The sequence below is a fragment of the Gigantopelta aegis genome, chromosome 3, assembly GCF_016097555.1.
Source record: "Gigantopelta aegis isolate Gae_Host chromosome 3, Gae_host_genome, whole genome shotgun sequence".
Lineage (NCBI taxonomy): Eukaryota > Metazoa > Mollusca > Gastropoda > Neomphalida > Peltospiridae > Gigantopelta > Gigantopelta aegis.
The window spans coordinates 30404603-30424917 of record NC_054701.1 but is presented as its reverse complement, the minus strand read 5'-3'; the positions used below and the strand labels follow the sequence as shown (position 1 = coordinate 30424917).

The 20315-nt window shown below is 35.2% G+C and overlaps 1 protein-coding gene across 4 annotated transcripts in view; it reads right to left on the bottom strand.

Annotated features, from left to right (window-relative positions):
* The window catches only part of LOC121367865 (protein spinster homolog 1-like), a 39177-nt gene that overhangs the window by 3845 nt on the left and 15017 nt on the right, over positions 1-20315 (bottom strand). The window contains exons 6-12 of one of the 4 annotated variants that reach the window (XM_041492296.1): positions 15696-15824; positions 10871-11066; positions 10189-10254; positions 8995-9093; positions 8125-8305; positions 5817-5900; positions 3292-3323 (exon numbers count right to left, since the gene is read on the bottom strand). In XM_041492296.1, the coding sequence (XP_041348230.1) occupies positions 5830-5900; positions 8125-8305; positions 8995-9093; positions 10189-10254; positions 10871-11066; positions 15696-15824 (742 nt within the window). In that variant the 3' untranslated portion in view covers positions 3292-3323; positions 5817-5829. The remainder of the gene's footprint in view (positions 1-3291; positions 3324-5816; positions 5901-8124; positions 8306-8994; positions 9094-10188; positions 10255-10870; positions 11067-15695; positions 15825-20315) is intronic. The other 3 variants (XM_041492294.1, XM_041492297.1, XM_041492298.1) reach the window with 3 other exon arrangements.

Below are 20315 nucleotides of genomic sequence, written 5' to 3'. Positions count from 1 at the left end.
AAAAGAGCCACACATTTTACCCCAGCATGCATTAAGTTTTAAATTAGTATAATGAACAAAGACATTTAAAATATTTTGAATGCATGAATATGCGAAAAATGTCTTTCATTTTATAAAAAATTGAGCTATTTAAAATAGCAACCTATTCTCCTGTTATTAACCACCTAATGGCATATTTCATTTCTATAATTTTTCATTTCAAATAATGTTCATGCATGCATCTAATTAAGGTTCAAACACACACCTCAGCTATCTGGGCTGTCTGTCCAAGACGGTGGGTTAGTGGTTAGTGGTTAGTGGTTAGTGGTTACACCTACACAATGAGTCATTAAAAATTGCTCTGGGTGGGAGGCCAGTACCAGACTGCGAACCCTGTACCTACCAGCCTTATGTCTGATGGCTTAACCACGACACAACAAAGGCCGGTATTCATTTCTATCTGCAGCCATCCCAATTTTTTATAAAAAGAACAACTGTTTAATGCCACCCACCAAACTGGGGAAGGGAGATTTCTTACCCATATGGTTACAAATATATCTTGGAACATATCAAAGTGATACGTCCCATTAGAATGCCAAGTGGGACGTAACACTTTTGATGTCATCATGCACACTACATCTATACAGGAATGTCAATGAAACGAGATGAATGATATAAATTAATATCGATTATGGGTAATAAATAGGATATTAAATTCGCTACCATAAATAATGTTCATTCACTCACTAAAGCAATTGAAAATTATTTCACTCTGGACATAAACATGATAGGAAATGGAAGCCCATTTAATATCCTATAAGTAGTTAGTGGTAGAGCACTCACTTGAGTTGCACTGTTTTATCATATCGATCACTCCGAGTAGAACCATTATTTATTTTCCTCGACCCAACTAGTGCCCCATAAAAGATATGATAAAAAAGATGTATGTGCTATTCTGTCTATGGGAAAGTGCACATAAAAGATCCCTCTCCCCCCCCCCCCCCCGTTTGTTAGGGATAGCCTATGTTGCAGCAATGTGCTTCCTAACTTACCACACGTATCTAGACAATGTATCAAAGTCGCCAGATGTTAGATGCCAAATAATCATAGTTTAAAATATACTGAGGTGTCATTAAACAAAAAACATTTCCTTTCTTTTCCCAGCAAGCTAATTGATCACTAACATGTGTTATATCTGATGGGGAAACAAAATCCAAACAGACGCCCCACCACCACCCAAAAAAACTTTTTAAAATCCCAACCCCAGCATGAATTCTGTTTAACTAGGCATAGCCAAACTACATTTGACTAAGATAAATAAAATGCAACCAAATAAAAGCTAAGCAAACATGCTGTCATATTTGCATTTTGGCAGATCTTTATATAAACTACTCAAAAGAATTTAAGGGTCAGACGATAATTTTGACATTATTTTCTGAATGTCAATTATATTAGCTAGACCATAATGTCACGCATGGTATTGTTCCATTTTAACGAAAGTGGGTCTAAGCAACCCATAAATGAATTAAAATCCACTGTCATTGACACTGTCGACTAGTTATAATGGTGAAAACACGTAAATTAGGGCGAAAGCGAAAGGTCTGCTAAGTGCCCGTAACTTGCTTTTTCACAAAGCGCTTCATTTGCACGCTTTGCACGTGTATTCCATGTTCCCAATGCTGAATTTCCGTATAACTGGAGCTTGCGTTCGTGTACGGTGCACACTCCAAATTCGACAATGGTACGACTTCAACTGACTATCGAAGATCAAGGAAGGGCTATTGCTTGGCTTCAGGATGGCAATACGCAAAGAAATGTTGCTCTGAGACTTGGTGTCAGTCAGAGTGTCGTTGGCCGACTGTAGCAACGGTAACAAGCAACAAATTCTGTTCGAAATCGTCCACGTTCGGGAAGACCCCGAAGCACTACAAATAGAGAGGACCGCTACATCACCAATATGGCTCTATGTCAACGCACAACCACTGCACGCCGATTACGTGACAATCTGCGGACTGCGACTGGAACTCGAGTGTCTGATCAAACCATACGCAATCGTCTGAGAGCCAATAATCTACGCTGCCGTCGCCAGGCTGTTCGACCACCACTCCTACCACATCACAGAATGGCCAGACGTCACTGGTGCACGCTTCATCTGCGGTGGCAACGTGTTCAGTGGGGTCGAGTGATGTTCACTGATGAGTCCAGGTTTAGTCTCCAATTCAACAACGGTCGGGTTCGTGTCTACAGACGTCCTGGGGAGCGCTTTGCTGACGTTAACATTAGACAACGTCACCGGTTTGGTGGTGGCAGCGTCATGGTGTGGGGCAGCATCTCTATCCACCACAGGACCCCCCTCTCTGTGGTGGATGGCAATCTGAATGGAATCTGCTATCTGAATGAGATTATCCGGCTGTTGGTTCTCCCAGGCCTTCAGCAGATTGGCGGCGGGGCAGTTCTGCAGGATGACAATGCCAGACCCCACCGCGCCAGGGTGGTAACGGACTTTCTCAGACAACAAGGTATCGCCAGGATGGATTGGCCAGCATATTCGCCTGACTTCGCCCCAATAGAGCACGCCTGGGACGAATTAGGCAGGAGAGTTCGGGATAACCATGCCCTTCCGGCCAACCTTCATGATCTGGGTCAACTTCTTATTGCAGAGTGGCAGGCCATTCCCCAAGAGTTCTTCAGACGTCTGATCAACAGCATGAGGCAACGATGTGTCGAGTGTATTCGCACCAGGGGTGGATTCACACACTATTAAATGAATGTTCTAATGTGTAAAATCCATGTTTGACAACCTTCAACTTTGACAGCATGTCATGTGACTTTCTTGTATACAGTGACGTTTATTTGTGGTTTTTTGTAAATATGGAACAATAAATAAAAATGTTGGTGTACTTTACATCATCAATCTAATACACTCTGAAACTTATTTGGTTATAAATTTTTGACCCTTAAATTCTTTTGAGTAGTATATTATGGAATATCCTCACCATTCAACTTTAGATAATATGTTGGCAATCTGTCAAATGGCATGCCTGCCACTTGTGATAATATTTTTTCTATTGTATTAAGTATTAAGCTAACTGATCACTAACATGTTATAGCTGACAGGGGAAACAAATCCAAACAGCCCCCCCCCCCCAACCCCCACCACCCCAAAAACCTAAAAAGAACCCCCAGATTACACAATTTTAAAGTCCAGGGACTCAAAATTTAAGTAAGGTCTCCATTCTTTAACTACATGCTCTTTGTGTAGACTGTACTTTATTAAAGAAAGCCTGGGTCAGCATGAAGTACTATTTGTACCTTGTTAATGGAAAAGTCATGCCCTGCCATATCTAATAAAAATATAAATAAATAAAATGTTATTCTGCAATTCATAAAACTTCAAATAACAAAGATCTAATCACTCAAGGACTAACACTAACTGCAGTTAAAATTTTTTCTTTACCTAAAAGTTAAAAGGGCTGCAAAAAATAAAAATAAGAAGTAAAGTTGGAAAACTACAAAAAGAAAAAGAAAGCAAAGAGAAAACTACACAAAGTGTTATTAACGGAAACAAAAAGCTTGAAAATCAAACGATAATTTCTACAAATAACAGCTTTGAACACAGCTGGTCAAAAGTAAGCTATCAAAGTTATTTACTTTATAACATCAGGGCCTGTGCTCTTAAAGTCTGAATTCCAGATTTTAATTTAGCAAAGTCACAAGCCTTTATCTACAAGCTTTTTGCTAGAGAGCGACATTATTAAAGCTGTGATCGTAAACTTTTAGAAGTTCTTATAAGCACAGTGCCAGATGTTATAAAAATAACTGAGATCAAATATCTGAGATCTTACTTTTGTCAGCTACTATAGAACAAACATAAACTGATTCTGTAGCATTCTGCATTTAATAAAACTATTAAAATCTGATTTAATTTTCTCTGACCTAATCAGATAAATCAGTTCTTAATTGCCATTGTTGCAACATAAATAAATTATTCAATATAATATGAACTTTACTGTATTTAAATATAAAAAAGTATTTGTGCAAAATTACTAAATAATATTATACATTTATTCAGATAAATGATAAGAATTTTCTTCCTTTGCCTCCTTCTCCCCCCCCCCCCCCCAAATCAATTATTGTTCATTCTATTTGAGTTCAAAACAGTGACTACAGCTAATGAGAGAGAGAAGTCAGCCCACAGACACCATCCTAGTGTATAAAAAATACAAGTAACAGTCAAACCAGGTCAAGCAGTCACTTGTCTTAAAGGGATGCTTTACTATTCTCCCAAATATCTTGTTTTAAAGGGACACATTTCTATTCTACAAAATATTTTAATTGTCTTAAAGATATACCTTTCTAGTCTTAAAAGGCACCTTTACTATTCTTCAAAATATCTTAACTACTGCAAAGGGCCACCTTTCTATTCTCCCAAATATTTTAATGGTTTTAAAGGGCTGCTTTACTATTCTCCAAAATCTCTTGTGTTAAAGGACAAAATGTCTTATTATCTCAACTAAAAAAACAACTTTTTTTTAATTCTTCCATAAATTCATATGCGACTGTGTACAGACGAGGCATATTCAGTACAGTGTAACACAAATTTCAGTGATCACTACACACTGCAAAAATATTCTAAAAATGTTTGAAATGATGTTCTGTCAAATGTTCATGTGGAACGTGTTTGAGCATTAATATATTAAATCTAAACAAAAGCATGTTACTGTTAATTGTCATCTATTCATTACATTTTAATGATGAAATGTTTCACTATATTTTAATTGCCCAAAATACTATCATTAACCTCATTGTACTCTGGACTCTTTAGAAAAATGGAGACAACTCTCACCATTATAAATATATTATATGTCAAGACTGCAGTTGTCATATTTATCCCGCAATCACTGTATTCATTGGCAAGATATGATGACTAGATAAATCTTTATATTTTCTGTCACTGACCAAAATTATAGGTCATGTGACATAAGCCCGACTCGACTTGTGTATTTCAGACTATATTTTCAATAAATAATACTCTTTAAATGATTTTAGTACAGTAAATACAAATAACTTTTAGTTTTGTGATAACAATACAAAACGTGTATATTTATTTATGAATTAGAGTTCAGAAACGCTTTTTGAATGTGACAGGATGTAGCTAGTGTCTTACAAAGAATGACGTCATGTATCTTGTATGACGTCATACAGCAAAAGCCTTGCTAGGTTGACGATACTTGATTTGCGTACACAAAAATGGAATAAATAATTTTTGTTTTACCATTCCTGTAGGATTGCAGGATAAAAGAAATAACTGGTTACTGTCTTAAGATATCGGCTTTATCCTGCTCAGGTTGAATGGCAAATGCTGCTCAGCAGAACCTTGCAGCATTCGCCATTCTAACTAGTAATTCCCTATACATATTTTTTAGCGAAGATATCTGGATATCATACTACAATGTATTATGACAACTGGCTATTACAAAAATTGAAAAAAAAAAACCCAAACTTTTCCCATATTTCCTCATCTGCACATATTCACATATACCTCTACAGTCTTAAAGGATCAAAAAAAGTTTGTTTTATTTAACGACGCCACTAGAGCACATTGATTTTTTTTAATCTTATCATCGGCTATTGGACGTCAAACATATGGTCATTCTGACACTGTTTTTAGAGGAAACCCGCTGTCGCCACATAGGCTACTCTTCTCTTAAAGGATCACTTCACTATTCTGACAAACATGTTAACTGTAAGCTACATTTTTCACTACTCCCATGTGTGACAGCGTAACGGAGGTTTCACTGTATTGTGTTAGTAATAACAAGTGAAAGCGTGTGTACTTCAAGTGGCTGTTCATATGAACTCCTGGAGCGATCGTTCTACCTGAGCATCAAGCGCTTCGTTGCTGTCCGACAGGTCAGGACCTTTAAACAGATGGTTTAATTAGAAACGTACGTCATTCAAATGTGAAACAACTAAAACTCACTGACTTAAAAGTCAAAACATCGTAACTCAAATAGTATGTAACAAAGTAGTATATACAGTGACACTCTTCTTAACCGGACACCAGACCTGTCAACCCTCCCGGATTCCGCGGGAGTCTCCCGGTTTTTGATCAAATCTCCTTTTCACCTGTGCGGGAGACAGTTTCTCCTGTTAAATGACATTTTTGTAAGCATAAAAAAAAAAAAATCGATCCTCTTTTGTCAAAATAACAGAAGGGAAGTAACTCTGCCTTTTTTTTCTCATTCGGAAAATGTCGACTACTTTCGGTTTCCGAGAATGTAACAGGCCAAATTGTCCCGACTGTTTAACCTTTGCCGAAGTGAGAATTGTGGGATAGCCTATTTATATTGTTAAAAAAGCACATGAAGTTTATAAAATGACGTGTTATTATAATGTTTGTTGTCATCGTAATGGCTACGAAGCGTGTGTCGCTAATTCAACAGGCTGTGAATTGACATTCAGTGTTGCCATATAAAAAAAAAAAAAACTATCCAATTTAGTTCTAATAACACCTCTGAATTGTAAAATGTCTTCCCACTGGATTACATAATGATAATGCAACTATGACGAATCTGAACTGCCAGACTCCCGAGTTGACAGCGATACACATGCATGTTAAAATCACATGTCACAGCAAGACAACGAAAAGACCAATTAGCTGTATAAACAAACTTGTGTCAGTTAATTTTGTATGTTTGTGCAGTAAAATGTTGGTTATAAGGGTACACTTCAAGAAATAATTTTTGTACAATTAAAAAATGTTGTGTTTGACTTTGACATAAAGTTACTCACGGAAATGGGTATAATTCCGGTATATTTCACACGATGTCCGTAATGAGGTTTTACTTATGATTAATGAAAATACAATGTTTATTGCATCATTATAATGATTTTAAATAAGTACCACGCCACCGTTCCTCATTATAGTAAAAACTGAATATTAATTTATAAGATTTATATAAATTTGTCTTTGGTACTTAGGCACACTAACCACAAATGATAATGTAAAGCAACCTGTAAGGCTATAAGTGTAATACCGTAAATGTACTAATTAATTTTTTTTATTTCTTGTTCATGTTCTTAACATTTTTGGATAATTTTTTTTTTTTTTTTTAAATATGTATTAAATCATAAAAATATTTAAACTTAAAAAAAAAGAAAAAAAAAGAAAAGAAAAAAAGAAGCTTTAATAATTAATTATTTTTTTTAATGCCAAGATCTAAGGTTAAGAAGTATATATGACATTATAAAGTATTCATATAACTTATTGTAATAATGTTTTTTTTTAAATCTTGCGATTTTGGGTTAAATTGTGTGAATTTTAAAAATCCCCTGCTTTTTGACAAAATCTCCTGCTTTTTCAACACACACCTCCTGCTTTCTCTTGACTAAAGGTTGACAGGTCTGCCGGACACGCTCGGGACCAAGTAAAAAGTCCAGTTTCAAGAGGTATCTCATTTAGAAAGGTTCTCTTTTGTACAGATATTTAAAAAGGGCCCATGAAAAACGTCCGGTTTTGAGGGAATTCTGGTTTACAGAGGGGTCCGGTTTTGAGAGGTTTCACTGTATATATACCATAATGTAATCCATAAAATCAGTCTTTGCCTGAGAATGTGAGTGATCACTCCCACTCGGCTCTACACTCACTGGGAAAGTCTCAGGAGAGTGATAAATTGATCGCTTTACAGTAAAAATTTAGTACATTTTATTTGACACTTCATGTGATTGCTCGCCTAGCATTATTTCAGGAAAGTGATCTTCAGCTCGCCTTGATTTTGCTCATGGTGAAGACTGCGAAATTATAAGCAACAAACCCAACCTTCCGTAAGAGATTTCCGGCTTTATGAACTTTGAAAATTTGACTTAACAAGGTTTTGACTTTTAGCTGACAAACTGATCCTATATATAAAAAAACATTTGAGATTATTTAGGAATAATCTTTGCAATACACTAACATATAATTTGTATTCTTCTCTTAAACAGTAACAATGATTGACAAATTAAACCGCATTCTCTGATATCCGGCTGCATATTTAAATGTTGATCTGTTGTACAAACCAATTATTACAGATGATCAACATGGACATTACAGCTGATCCCCAATGCAAACTATCATAAATAATGTTGAAAATTCACCAATACCTTTAGCAAGATCTTCAGCCTTCTTTCTATCTGCTTCTATAAATAGGGCCGTGGCCAGAAATGCTCCACCTCCAATAACACAGACAAAAGGTGTTGAGTACAGGGCGTACTGCAATGTGACAAACTTGACAAACGCACTCTTGGGTGAACTACTGAAGTATACTGCCAAAACATCTGATACCTTTAAATATAAAATATATAAGGCAAGGAAAACAAATTAGTTTAATGACACTTCCCCATGTTTTAAAAGATGGTTATTTTGACACTTGTGAGAGAGATAGACAGAGATAGGGGGGAGAGGGAGAGGGAGGGGAGAAATAGAGGGGAGAGGGATAGAGGGTGGAGGGAGAGACAGAGAGAGAGGCTAATCCCACAGAAAAAGCAGCAAGGGATCTTTGTTATGCACTGTCCGACAGACAACTCAATACATACAATGACTTTTGATGTCCCCATTTATTCATCTTTTATTCTTCCACAAACATTAGAAATAAAATTAATATTTACACATATTAAAATTACATCAGGTAAAGTTAGGTATAATACAGAGAAGCCCATAATAACTGTAAGAACTCTACATAAATTTTGAGAAAACAAAATTTACTTCTCAGTGGTGTTGTGGTTAGGCCATCGGACATAAGGCTAGAAGGTACAGGGTTCGTAGCCCGGTACCGCCTCCCACCCAGAGCAAGTTTTAACAACTCAGTGGGTAGGTATAAGACCACTACACTCTTCTCTCGCACTAACCACCAACAACTAACAACTAACCCACTGTCCTGGACAGACATACCTGATAGCTGAGGTGTGTGCTTGAACCTTAAATGGATATAAGCACGAAACTAAGTTGAAATGAAACGAAAGAAACACACTTACTTGTCCAATTAGATATGGACTCCCAGCATCCCCAAATAAATGAGACACCAAAATCTGGAATGCTTCAGCTAAAGATCGTCTTGTTGGTATAACAACATACTGAAATATAATGGTTTCTAGATGTTCGTTATCTTTAAAAGTAGGAGACCTGTTTGAGAATAGTATGCATCTGTATAATTTAAGCATGAACAGTGAGTGGTAGTGACAGCAGCAATAGCCACTAAAAATCACCATAAAGTTTGTTTTGTTTAATGACACCACTAGAGCACATTGATTTATTAATCATCGGCTATTGGATGTCAAATATTTGGTAATTTTGACATATAGTCTTAGAGCGGAAACCTGCTACATTTTTTAATTAGTAACAAGGGATCTTTTATATGCACCATCCTACAGACATACTACGGCCTTTGATATACCAGGCATGGTGCACTGGCTGGAACAGAAAATAGCCTAATGGGCCCACTGACTGGGATCGAACTCAAACCGACCGCATATCAAGTGAGCACTTTACCACTGGGCTACATCCCGCCCCGGAAATCACCATCTGCAGCCTATTAATAAATATTCTGTGTTGTGAATGGACTTCATCCATGACCTTCAGCAGTGATCCATAACATTTAAATGTAGTAATAAACGAGTGGACTCAAAAGGTAAGCTAACAAACATAAAATTCACATTCTAGGCCTCAGAGTTTTATTTGTAAAGAAATGTAAAGTGAGGCCTCATTAATCTGGCTAAGCTTTTGTTTTCTCAAAATGTATTCTCATTATCAAATGTCCCTATTACTAAATCCTCTTTGATGAGTTATCTCTCTTGCATTCCCCACTGAGAACAGGATACACTTCTTTTCGTAAAAGTTAAACTGAGTATAATATTTAATGTGGCGGATTCATGGAAAAGGTCACAACATTGTTAAAATAACCTTTTGACTCTGCTTTATGTAGAGATACAATTTTTAATCAGTTAGTGCTTCTGACATTCTGATTTTACAAAATATTCATGTCTAAAATAAATAAATTGCAATGAAAGACAAACTTGATCTGTAACTGTTCATAATAAAAACCATATGCAAATTTTAAGCTCAATATCTTGAGGCTTTGTGGGAAAAAAAGTCAAGAATATTTTATGTGGGACATAGTTAACATAAAGCCCTTCCAGTTGACCACTAGAGGACTGATAAAATATACTTACCAATAACATATCAGCTACAATAGGCCAATTTAAACACAACATAACTTCTCCTAAAAATATTAAAACCTGAAAAAATTAGAAGAAAAAAGGTTTTTCACTATTATCATTAACATGAAAACAAACACATAACAAGTTAAGAAAATTTATGATTTCTTACTATGATAAATGTTAAGATATGATTTTTTTTTTTAAATAAGCATATAGAATGTGGTGAAATGTAGCACCAGAGGCAATTATAATAATTTGACATTGAGAACTGTCATATCAGATTACATGCCTGGTAAATCGAGACAGTATTTTGTTCTCTATAAAATCTTCATAAACAAAAGTACCACATCCTAAAAGTTGATAAATTGTGCATTATTTAAATATCAGTATGATGAGATTAGTGATCTGAATGAATAACAAAATATTAATGTGTCTGTGAAGGGTTTTTTATGGAATGATACTGACAATGTATAAGTTGTAATCTATAGGCATAAAATAAAATAAAATGAAAAAGTTAATAAATAATTTAATATTTAATTTTAACAAAATAAAAAAATAATAAAAAACATTTATAATAAATAAATAAATTTACCAATATTGTAGATGTACAATAATACTTTGATACAATCTGAAAAATACACATTTCTTAAGCGAACACATTTCAAGGTATCATTAAACTGTCTACTATACTCACCCATGTGGCTGGTGTATTATACTGGGATGTAAAGAGTGCTAGAAATAAAAATGGAACACAGGACAACATTCCAAATGCGCAAATCAGTGGGTCAGCGCGTGGATTTTTTCTTTTGTATCTCCGAGCTGTTTCCGCCCCTAGAGCCACACCAATCAAACCAGCTAACACTGTGAGCACACCGAATATTAACGATACTCTGAAAGACAAAAATAAACAGTATTTTATTATCAATATATTTCAAACTAAACAGGTTCATTAAGATTTTATTGAATAATCTTTCAGCCCCAAGAGCTACACCAATCAAACCAACTAACACTGTGAGCACATTGAATATTAACCATACTTTGAAAGACAAAAATACACAGTACAGTGAAACCCTTTAAAATCAGACCCTCAATAAATTGGAATGTCCTAAAAAAAACCCCAGACGTTTCCCTTTTTAAATATCAGTACAGAATCTATCTAAAACTGGAAACATTTTAAAACCAGACTTTTTACTTGGTCCCATGGGTGTCCTTTTTAAGGGATTTCACTGTATTTTATTATCAATACATTTCTTAAACATTTCCTAAAGATTTTATTACATTATTAATCTCATTAGGCAAAAACCTAAAATATTTCGATTTTAGTGTTGTCATTAAAAATTTCTAAAATGATGCAATGATGACTTTTTTCTTCTTCTTTGTTATATTATCCCTCAAGCAACAGTTTTATTTTTTTATATACTGAACAAAAAAAGAAACTTCCGATTTGTACATATAGTATTTGTTGTGTTAAAGAATTCATTGTGTAATGAAATTATATAGGTAGTATTAGCCTTGAGCTGTATTATCAGGATTCATGAATTTTATTGATTACTTTTGCACTGTTAATCGTCGACAACGTGAAATTCAATTTGCACGTGCATGCATGGTTCGACATGTCCCGTGTAGTATTCGGTCAATTTGTTTTACTTGTCTTACTGACATTGTTGTCAAGTGAACGAAAACGCTTCAAAATTTGTAAAACAAATTAACGTTTTTTACATTGTAGCATTTTTAGTATGCCAAGAATACCCAATAATTTACGCGAACGGGGGATTGGCATGCTTGATGCTGGCATGTCGACAGAAGACGTTGCAAGGCATGTTGGGAGTTCTAGTCGAGTGATACGAAATCTTCGCGTAAGATTTCGAACGACAGGAAGCACCAACAACTTGCCACGTTGTGGACGTCCGCGTGTTACAACGCGTGGTCAAGATCGCTATATCATGAACACGCATTTGCGCAATCGATTCCAAACTGCCACTGCTACTGTTGCTAACACACCTGGGCTTCATAATAACCGAATCAGTGGGCAAACTGTTCGTAATCGTCTGCGGGAGAACGGTTTACATGCACGACGTCCTTACGTCGGATGCATTTTAACGCAACGTCATTGTCTAAATCGTCTTAATTGGGCACGTGTACACACTCGTTGGATACGGCGACGCTGGAATACCGTTCTTTTTTTGGATGAATCCAGATTTTCTTTACAACGTGGTGATGGCAGGATGCGCGTCTACCGTAGGAGAAATGAACGCTATGCTGACTGTTGTGTTCTTGAACGAGATCGTTTCGGGGGTGGGGGTTGTGTCATGGTCTGGGCAGCCACTGCCCATGGTTATCGTTCACCACTAGTCGTCATTGATGGCAATTTAAATGATCAACGTTACCGCGATGACATTCTCGCTCATCACGTCATTCCTCTGTTCCATAACAACGCCAACATCTCAATTTTTCAGCATGATAATGCCACCTCTCATTGATGACTGGCCCGCTAAAAGTCCTGATCTCAACCCCATCGAGCATGTCTGGGATAGTCTGGACAGACGATTGAGGTGTCGTCCCAACCCACCCACTAACATCAACGAACTTCGTCAAGCGCTTATTCAGGAATGGAACAATATTCCACAGGCAGAAATCAACACTTTAGTCAATTCTATGCGCCTGCGATGTACTGCAGTGGTCAATTCAAGAGGTGGTCATACCCGTTATTAAGTGGGTAGGTTTTTTTTTAACCCCTACCACACTTGGTCAAAATTTCTCCCAGTTTCTGTTAACCTATGGCCATGATTTTTGCACCAAACGATGCATCATGGAACACTCTTTAAACGCATATATAACAATTATTCCCCCGGTTTGTTTTCATCAAGTTATGTTCAAGCAAAGTTAACGGAAGTTTCTTATTTTGTTCAGTATATATTTGTTGCTCACAAAAATTAAAACAAATTGGGGGGGGGGGGGGGGGGGGAGTATCAATTTGTGAAAATAATATAAAATTTGTTTGCTTGGCCTTATATGTTGTCCATATGTTATATATATACGATGTCAACTGTGCAATATTGAAAACAATAAAAACAAATTGATACTGATCCTAAAGTAGCTTCTTGAAGAGAAAAAGTTTCTGAGGGGAAAATTGGCACAGATTCTTAACTTGTATTTTGATTAATAAAAAAAGTTTTTTCTAGTTTATTGCAACAGAAATGTTACGGTAATGTCACTCGAAGATAAACAAAAAGCTTAAAGTGCTGTGCCAGACCATACTGTGGCATACACTAAAATGTCAAATTCCACAATTAAATTCTTTCTTAATTCATTGCAATAATATTTTACACCGATATGTAAATCAATAATTACGAAAATGCCCCATAATTTTTTTTAAACATCACTCCCGTAGAACACTGCCGGAAACGACCAAGTAAAATTCTCGGTAAAAACATTTGCCTGTAAATAGCCGTGACGTCACGAAGGGAACGCGCTTCACAGAAACCTAACATGAGATGACTTCCAGCGCAAGCGAAAGTGGGACCGACAGCGACTGCCAAGTTTGATCATGTGATTCTTCTTTCGATGATGAATAGTGTAGTAATGACGACTGGACTAATATTTGTGCAACACAAGAAATAATGTCTTATCAGTTTGAACCTGGAACATCTTCCGACGAACCACCGGCCTGACAGATGACGATGAAAATGGTTGTGGAGACAGATTACCACTAATTTACAACTTTTATTCTTGTTTTGTTCTTTAGCTTTTTGTGCGAATTATTTTGCTACACTGTATGTTCTAATACTTGTGATGTAGTAGAAAAGACGATAAATAACTCTTAAACTCTATGAGACAAGTGGACCCGATATCGGTAATTTTAAGAAATAAACAAAAAACTACTTTGTGTGCAGTTGTGAAAACAGTCTGCTCAGAAATAAATAACTTATTTTAATTTATAAAAACAAACAAAAACGACTTTTAGTCCGTCCCATCCCTCTATGAAGATGTTTTTTTGTGTGAATAATTTCAGTTTAGTTTGACGTAAAAAAAAAAAAAAAAAGTAAAAGTGTTTTGGAAATAACAAAACAATACTATTTTTTGTGAGCAGTTGTGAAAACAGTCTGCTCAGAAATAAATAACTTATAGCACATTCCATAGTATGAAAAAAGGTTTTCTCTGTGGGAGGTATAGTAAAATTAATTTAAAGTATTTATAGTCTGTTTTACAGGGAACGCCTTTTTTCATACTATGGAATTTACAAGTCATTTATTTCTGAGCCGATTGTTTTCTAAGATGCATACAAAATTAGCTTCTTTTTTTCTTTTTATAAAAATCCCCTACATTTTTGTAGGATGGGACGGACTAGGCTATAGATACTTACTTGTCTGTACTTTATTGTTTTAATGTTCTTGAACTGTAAAGAAAAATCTCACAAATGAACGAGATGCAAACGACAACAAATCGGATCTCGATGATTGCACAAACCGTGCATGAGAAAACAAACTGACCGGAAATGAAAGCATAACGCAATTTGGGACATTGACGATATGCACCCCAAGGTCGTTTCGGTGTGGATGGCGTCGGCTTGTCATTTGTTTTGTGTCGCAGAAAAATTACTGGTACGACATCTTTTTTTAAAAGCCATAACACATGGTATTCCCATATCTCGCTTAAGCCGACAAGCCAGTTCGGACGAATCGAAACTAAAGTGTCTGCTGTCGCAACGGTCTCCAGCATTTTCTTCCTGTCCAGTATTTCCACGTTGTTTTAATCAAATTCACACACAGATTTCTCACAGCAACATTACTAGGAAATGCGTGAAGACTAAATTTATCGGCTTTTGTATTGCTACAGCGGCCAACAACACGCCGTTTAACCATAATAAACACAAAAGAAGCAATGAACAATGGCGTTGACTATCGAAAGGAGTTCCCTTCATGACGTCACGGATCAAATCTTACGGAAATTCCCGAAACGAATTCAGCTGGTTCTGTTTTTCAGGGGAATATTTTTAAATGAAAAATATACCGGTATATAATTTGTTTACATTTTTTTTTCTTTCTAAACATATTAAATAATATCTTGATTGATATAGCTCAATACATCATACATCTGGCACAGCACTTTAATATAATAGACTGAAAGCAATGAATATGATTTGAAATGGAACGAAGGAAGGAAATATTTTATTTAACGACATACTCAACATATTTTATTTACGGTTATATGGTGTCAGACATAAGGTTATAGACCACACAGATATTGAGAGAGGAAACCCACTGTCGCCACTTCATGGGCTACTCTTTTCGATTAGCAGCAAGGGTTCTTTTATATGCACTATTCCACAGACAAGATAGTATATACAACAGCCTTTGTTACACCAGTTGTGGAGCACTGGCTGGAACAAGAAATAGCATACTGGGCCCACCGATGGGAATTAACGCTGTACCTCTGAGCTATGTCCTGCCCCCGATTTGGCATGGATGACTGGTTTATTAAAAGGTAAAATATAACAGTAAAAACTAGCTGTAACTCACGTAGACAAGCTTTCATTGTGGCCTTGTACTTTTATGGAGTTCAACATGAACGTGGGTGCCCAGAAAGCTAAAGCACCAGTCACGTAGGCAACACACGTAAATCCCACTGAGGACAAAATGAAACTTTTACTGCAAAGAAAAATAAAATAAAACACATTAGTATGTAGGTGAGTCTAGCTGAATTACCCAACTTGGTCTGATTTAAATCTACTGTACTATTCCTTTAAATTGTCTTCATCGGTAAAATTAATAATATTAATATTATTCACATGTAAAACTTTGCGAGTTAAGAATAATAATTATTATTTTATTTTTTTCACGACACCACTGGAGCACATTGATTAATTAATCTTCGGCTATTAAACGTCAAACATTTGTTAATTCTGACTCGTAGTCATCAGAGAAAACCCGCTACATTTTTTTCCTAATGCAGCAAGGGATCTTTTATATGCACTTTCCCACAGACTAGAAAACATACCATGGCCTTTGTCCAGTTGTGGTGCACTGGTTGGAATGAGAATGGAACCACTGAGGTGGTTCGATCCTGCGATGCATGCACCTCAAGCGAGCATCAATCAACTGAGCTACAGTGTTCGAGATTAAAAATTTGGGGCAGTATCCCAGTTGGATACTAACATTTTAAAATCTGGTATCCCACCTGAAAATTTAGTATCCCACTTAAATAAAATTCATAAATAACATCGTAACAAACTTGGACGACTCTTCTCGTTCCCAGTCTATTGCTAAGCCGCAGTTGACATTGTGGAATTCGTGATTTGCTGCATCTAGTTTTTGAGTAATACTGACATAAATTAATATCTAGCAGTAATCTATAAGTGTTTCTGACATTACTAATGATAAACCTATCTGTATAAATTTTCTGCAGATGTGGAATCAATATCTCAAATAAAATTTGAAAGGAGGAAACATCCAACAAAAACAATAGTGACTTAGTGGTTCTCAGTCTATTGCTATGCCGCTATTGCTCCAGTGTAGCATTAGACTGGGTACAAGCTCGAAAAATACTGTTACTTAAATTCACTAGTAAATGATGACTTTCATTGTTTCAGTGAAAAATAAAAACGCAGGATTAAAAAACCCACCAACTATATGGTATACCGGTGGGATACTAGGTTCCTGAAGTCTGGTATCCAAAATAAAATTCTGGTATCCCCGGGATATGGGGATACCATTAACCTCGAACACTGAGCTAAATTCCACCCCAGTTAAGAATGAATTCATGTTTAGAGCCTGTACAAAAATGATGACAAATAAGATCAGGTGCAACAATTAATTTTCCATTTAAGAAAGTAAAAATACATATAATCAAAGTATTAAACTTGTCATTTTTTTATTTTTAGAAATACCATAAATAGGGGAATAGAAAAGAATAGAATATGCTTTTTATTGACATCTCTACTAGTGTTGGGAATCCATTGGAATTTTATTATCAATGTTCCATTATAATCATTCTTCACTAACCAATCATCTAGTCGATCATACAATCAGTTAGAATTATATAAGAATTGTTTCTCATTTTTTAGGAATTTATCGATGTATAAGTCACAAATGGTATAAAATCGCGTAGCGTAGCGAAGACCCTAGTTTCAGCCCCTGAAAATGGACACCAAGTTTGATTAATCTACAAACCTGCAACACATTTAGATAAGGTTATAACAGAGAGAAGCTAAAGTCTGTGATGTTTAAATGGCGAAATACCATCCAAAAATAACTAGAGCTTATCTTGAAAACCATTACTTCTCAGACGAATGTGTGTTTTTAAAATTATGAGAATGTACGAGAGTGAATATTCTAAATAATAAAATGTATGTACTACTAATTTAAATTATCAAAAAACGGCTTTAATTATGAAAAATACTTTGTGGTGTTTAAAAACTAGGGTCTGTCACTTTAAGAAAGATTTGAATTATTAGGACTGTGTACCTATGGTCATGTTCACCAGGATAGATCTTCTAATTGCTAATTTTACCTTTAATACAATCATAAAATATTAGCGAATTTAAAATGTAGCGAAATCCAAAAGAAAAGGGACATATTAGTGACATAACACTTTAGCAAGGTCGGCACATCAGCCATTAAATAAAAGAAGCTTAAATTGTAGAATTGGCTGACCGAATACTTTTGATATGCAGCTTACAAACAACTTAAATGTATAGTAGTAGAAAATTGTAGTAATGTGCATGCTAGCTAACTATTGTTGTTTGCTATTGTTTATGTTTAATCAATAGCATGTAACCATGGTGTGTTCAGTTAATCGTCAATAAAATAATCGCACAAATGGTTTTCGGAAGACTATTCTTGGAACCGGCATGACATCACACGGCCTAGTGACCGATCATCCGGGTCTTTGGGGGTGAAGCAAAGCCTTAGTGATTACTGTTTTACATAGAATAAAATTATCATATTAACTTTTTGCATGCCTTGCATATTGTCATTTATTTTCTGTAGCTAATACATAGTTGCAGCATGTCTTATGAGACTGAGTATTATAGCAGCTTGGATTGTCATATAACAGAAGCAAACAACGGGAATTTGAATTAGTACAATCTATATTTATTACCTACGTGTTTCCTTATAGCTAGTATGTCGAGGGGATCTGACTAGAGGCAGGTTGGGCAGAATATAATTTTTTGTTGATGCAATTTTCAGGTAATATTAATTATAAATTTCGAAATAATAAAATAATTATTAATATTATAATAATTATGATGTGGGCTACAAAATATATAATTTGTAAAAGGAATTTTTAAAAAAATTTGTTTGAAATACATACAGTGATACACATGTACATACTGTACACTTGTTTTCTTTATTAGATATATATGTGTATATGTGTATGTGTATGTGTATGTGTATGTGTATGTGTATGTGTATGTGTATGTATATATATAAATAAAAATTATATATATATTCTGACACAAAGGCACACATACATTTTCCCTCTGAACCAAGTAACTACTAAACATAGTCCATTATTTTAGTTTCAGAGATACCTTTTTTGTTTAATACATTATACATTTGGGCTATTACATGTCCGTAGGAGAGTGGGATGGGCAAAATATCTAGTAGTAGGGATAGTCTTGGGAGGGGTGGAGGAGAAGCCACACATATATATATATAGAGAGAGAGAGAGAGAGAGAGAGAGAGAGAGAGAGAGAGAGAGAGAGAGAGAGAGAGAGAGAGAGAGAGAGAGAGAGAGAGAGAGAGAGGAAAATTTAACCTATATCTTCGTACTGCGGGCCTGCTACAGACACATTTGCAAAAAAGTTTTTTTTAAATAAACGTTTAAGCAAGAACTTATATTATAATTATTATATATATGTAATTTAATGGTATATAGGGGCCTACTTTTATTTAAAAAATAAAAAATAAATAAATAAATAAGATGTAGTAGCCGAAGTATGGCAAAATAAATACAAGTATAGAGAATGTCCAAGTTACTATAAAATTAGATTAAATGAAAAATGAAGACCACACAAATTTTATGATAAAACGAGTATACTCTTTATTCAAGAACTGGATACATCCGTTTTGTTTTTTTCATAGATGTCGATGGAATTGTGTATTTTATTTATACTATAATGTGGAAATTTTATCATTGCACATGCTTTAAAAATTTTGCTTGCTATTAACGTCGGTTAGTGTTGACAAGCAACAACATTAAACTCAACATAGTCACATTCTGTGTGGGAAGCCATGGCGTTCCATCAGGTTTGTCATGTTTTAGTGCATCTACCCAGAAGCGGTGTCTGATCTCATCTTTTCGAAATTTATAAAACAATATTTTTTTTAACATCATATTATGATCTATGCAGCCAACTGCAAAACATTTTGTAGGCATCTTGGCCGTTAACTGCTGTATATGATCGACTAAAGTTGCCTCATTTCACTATCAAACCATAGGTAACTAAGGAAAACAATGGCGGCCAGGGTTCGAAGTACCCATATGTTTGGTTCCGAGAATTTTATGTCTCTTTAAATTTAGTGTCATCAAATATTAGCTTTTTGTGTGGTCTTGCTAACTTTGCTAATATTTTATGCTTACTAAAATTTTCTGATTTACTGTATTCAGTGTCCATTAAAAACAAACCCACAAATCAGAATATTTATATCAATTTCAACATCAAAACTGATAGGACAATTACAGCTAACATTTTGCACAACTTTTATAATTGATCATCACATTATTGGAGCCAAATAGATTAATCGAAATATGACTAATATCTATACATTTTAAACTATGGCTGTTTTGTGTCTAACTTAATATATATTTTTATTACCCATATGAACTCAAATATACGAGGTAATAATTTTTCCATCTCTGCACAGTGTGCAGATTGCTTCTACAGCCACTGATTGGCTGGCTTAAAAATCATGATGTTTGGTTGGTTGCTTGCCTCGGCCGGAACTTCACTTTCATTCATATAATGTTTCCATTCTGGAGTTAAGATTACAAATACGTTATACAAATCTACAAAGATTTACAGAAAATGTTTGACTGATTTGTTTCATAAACATTAAATGGTATATTTCCATAAGTACTTGGCTTTAATAGCATAGAAGAAAAATAATTATTTTCTAATGTAACCACTGTCGTAT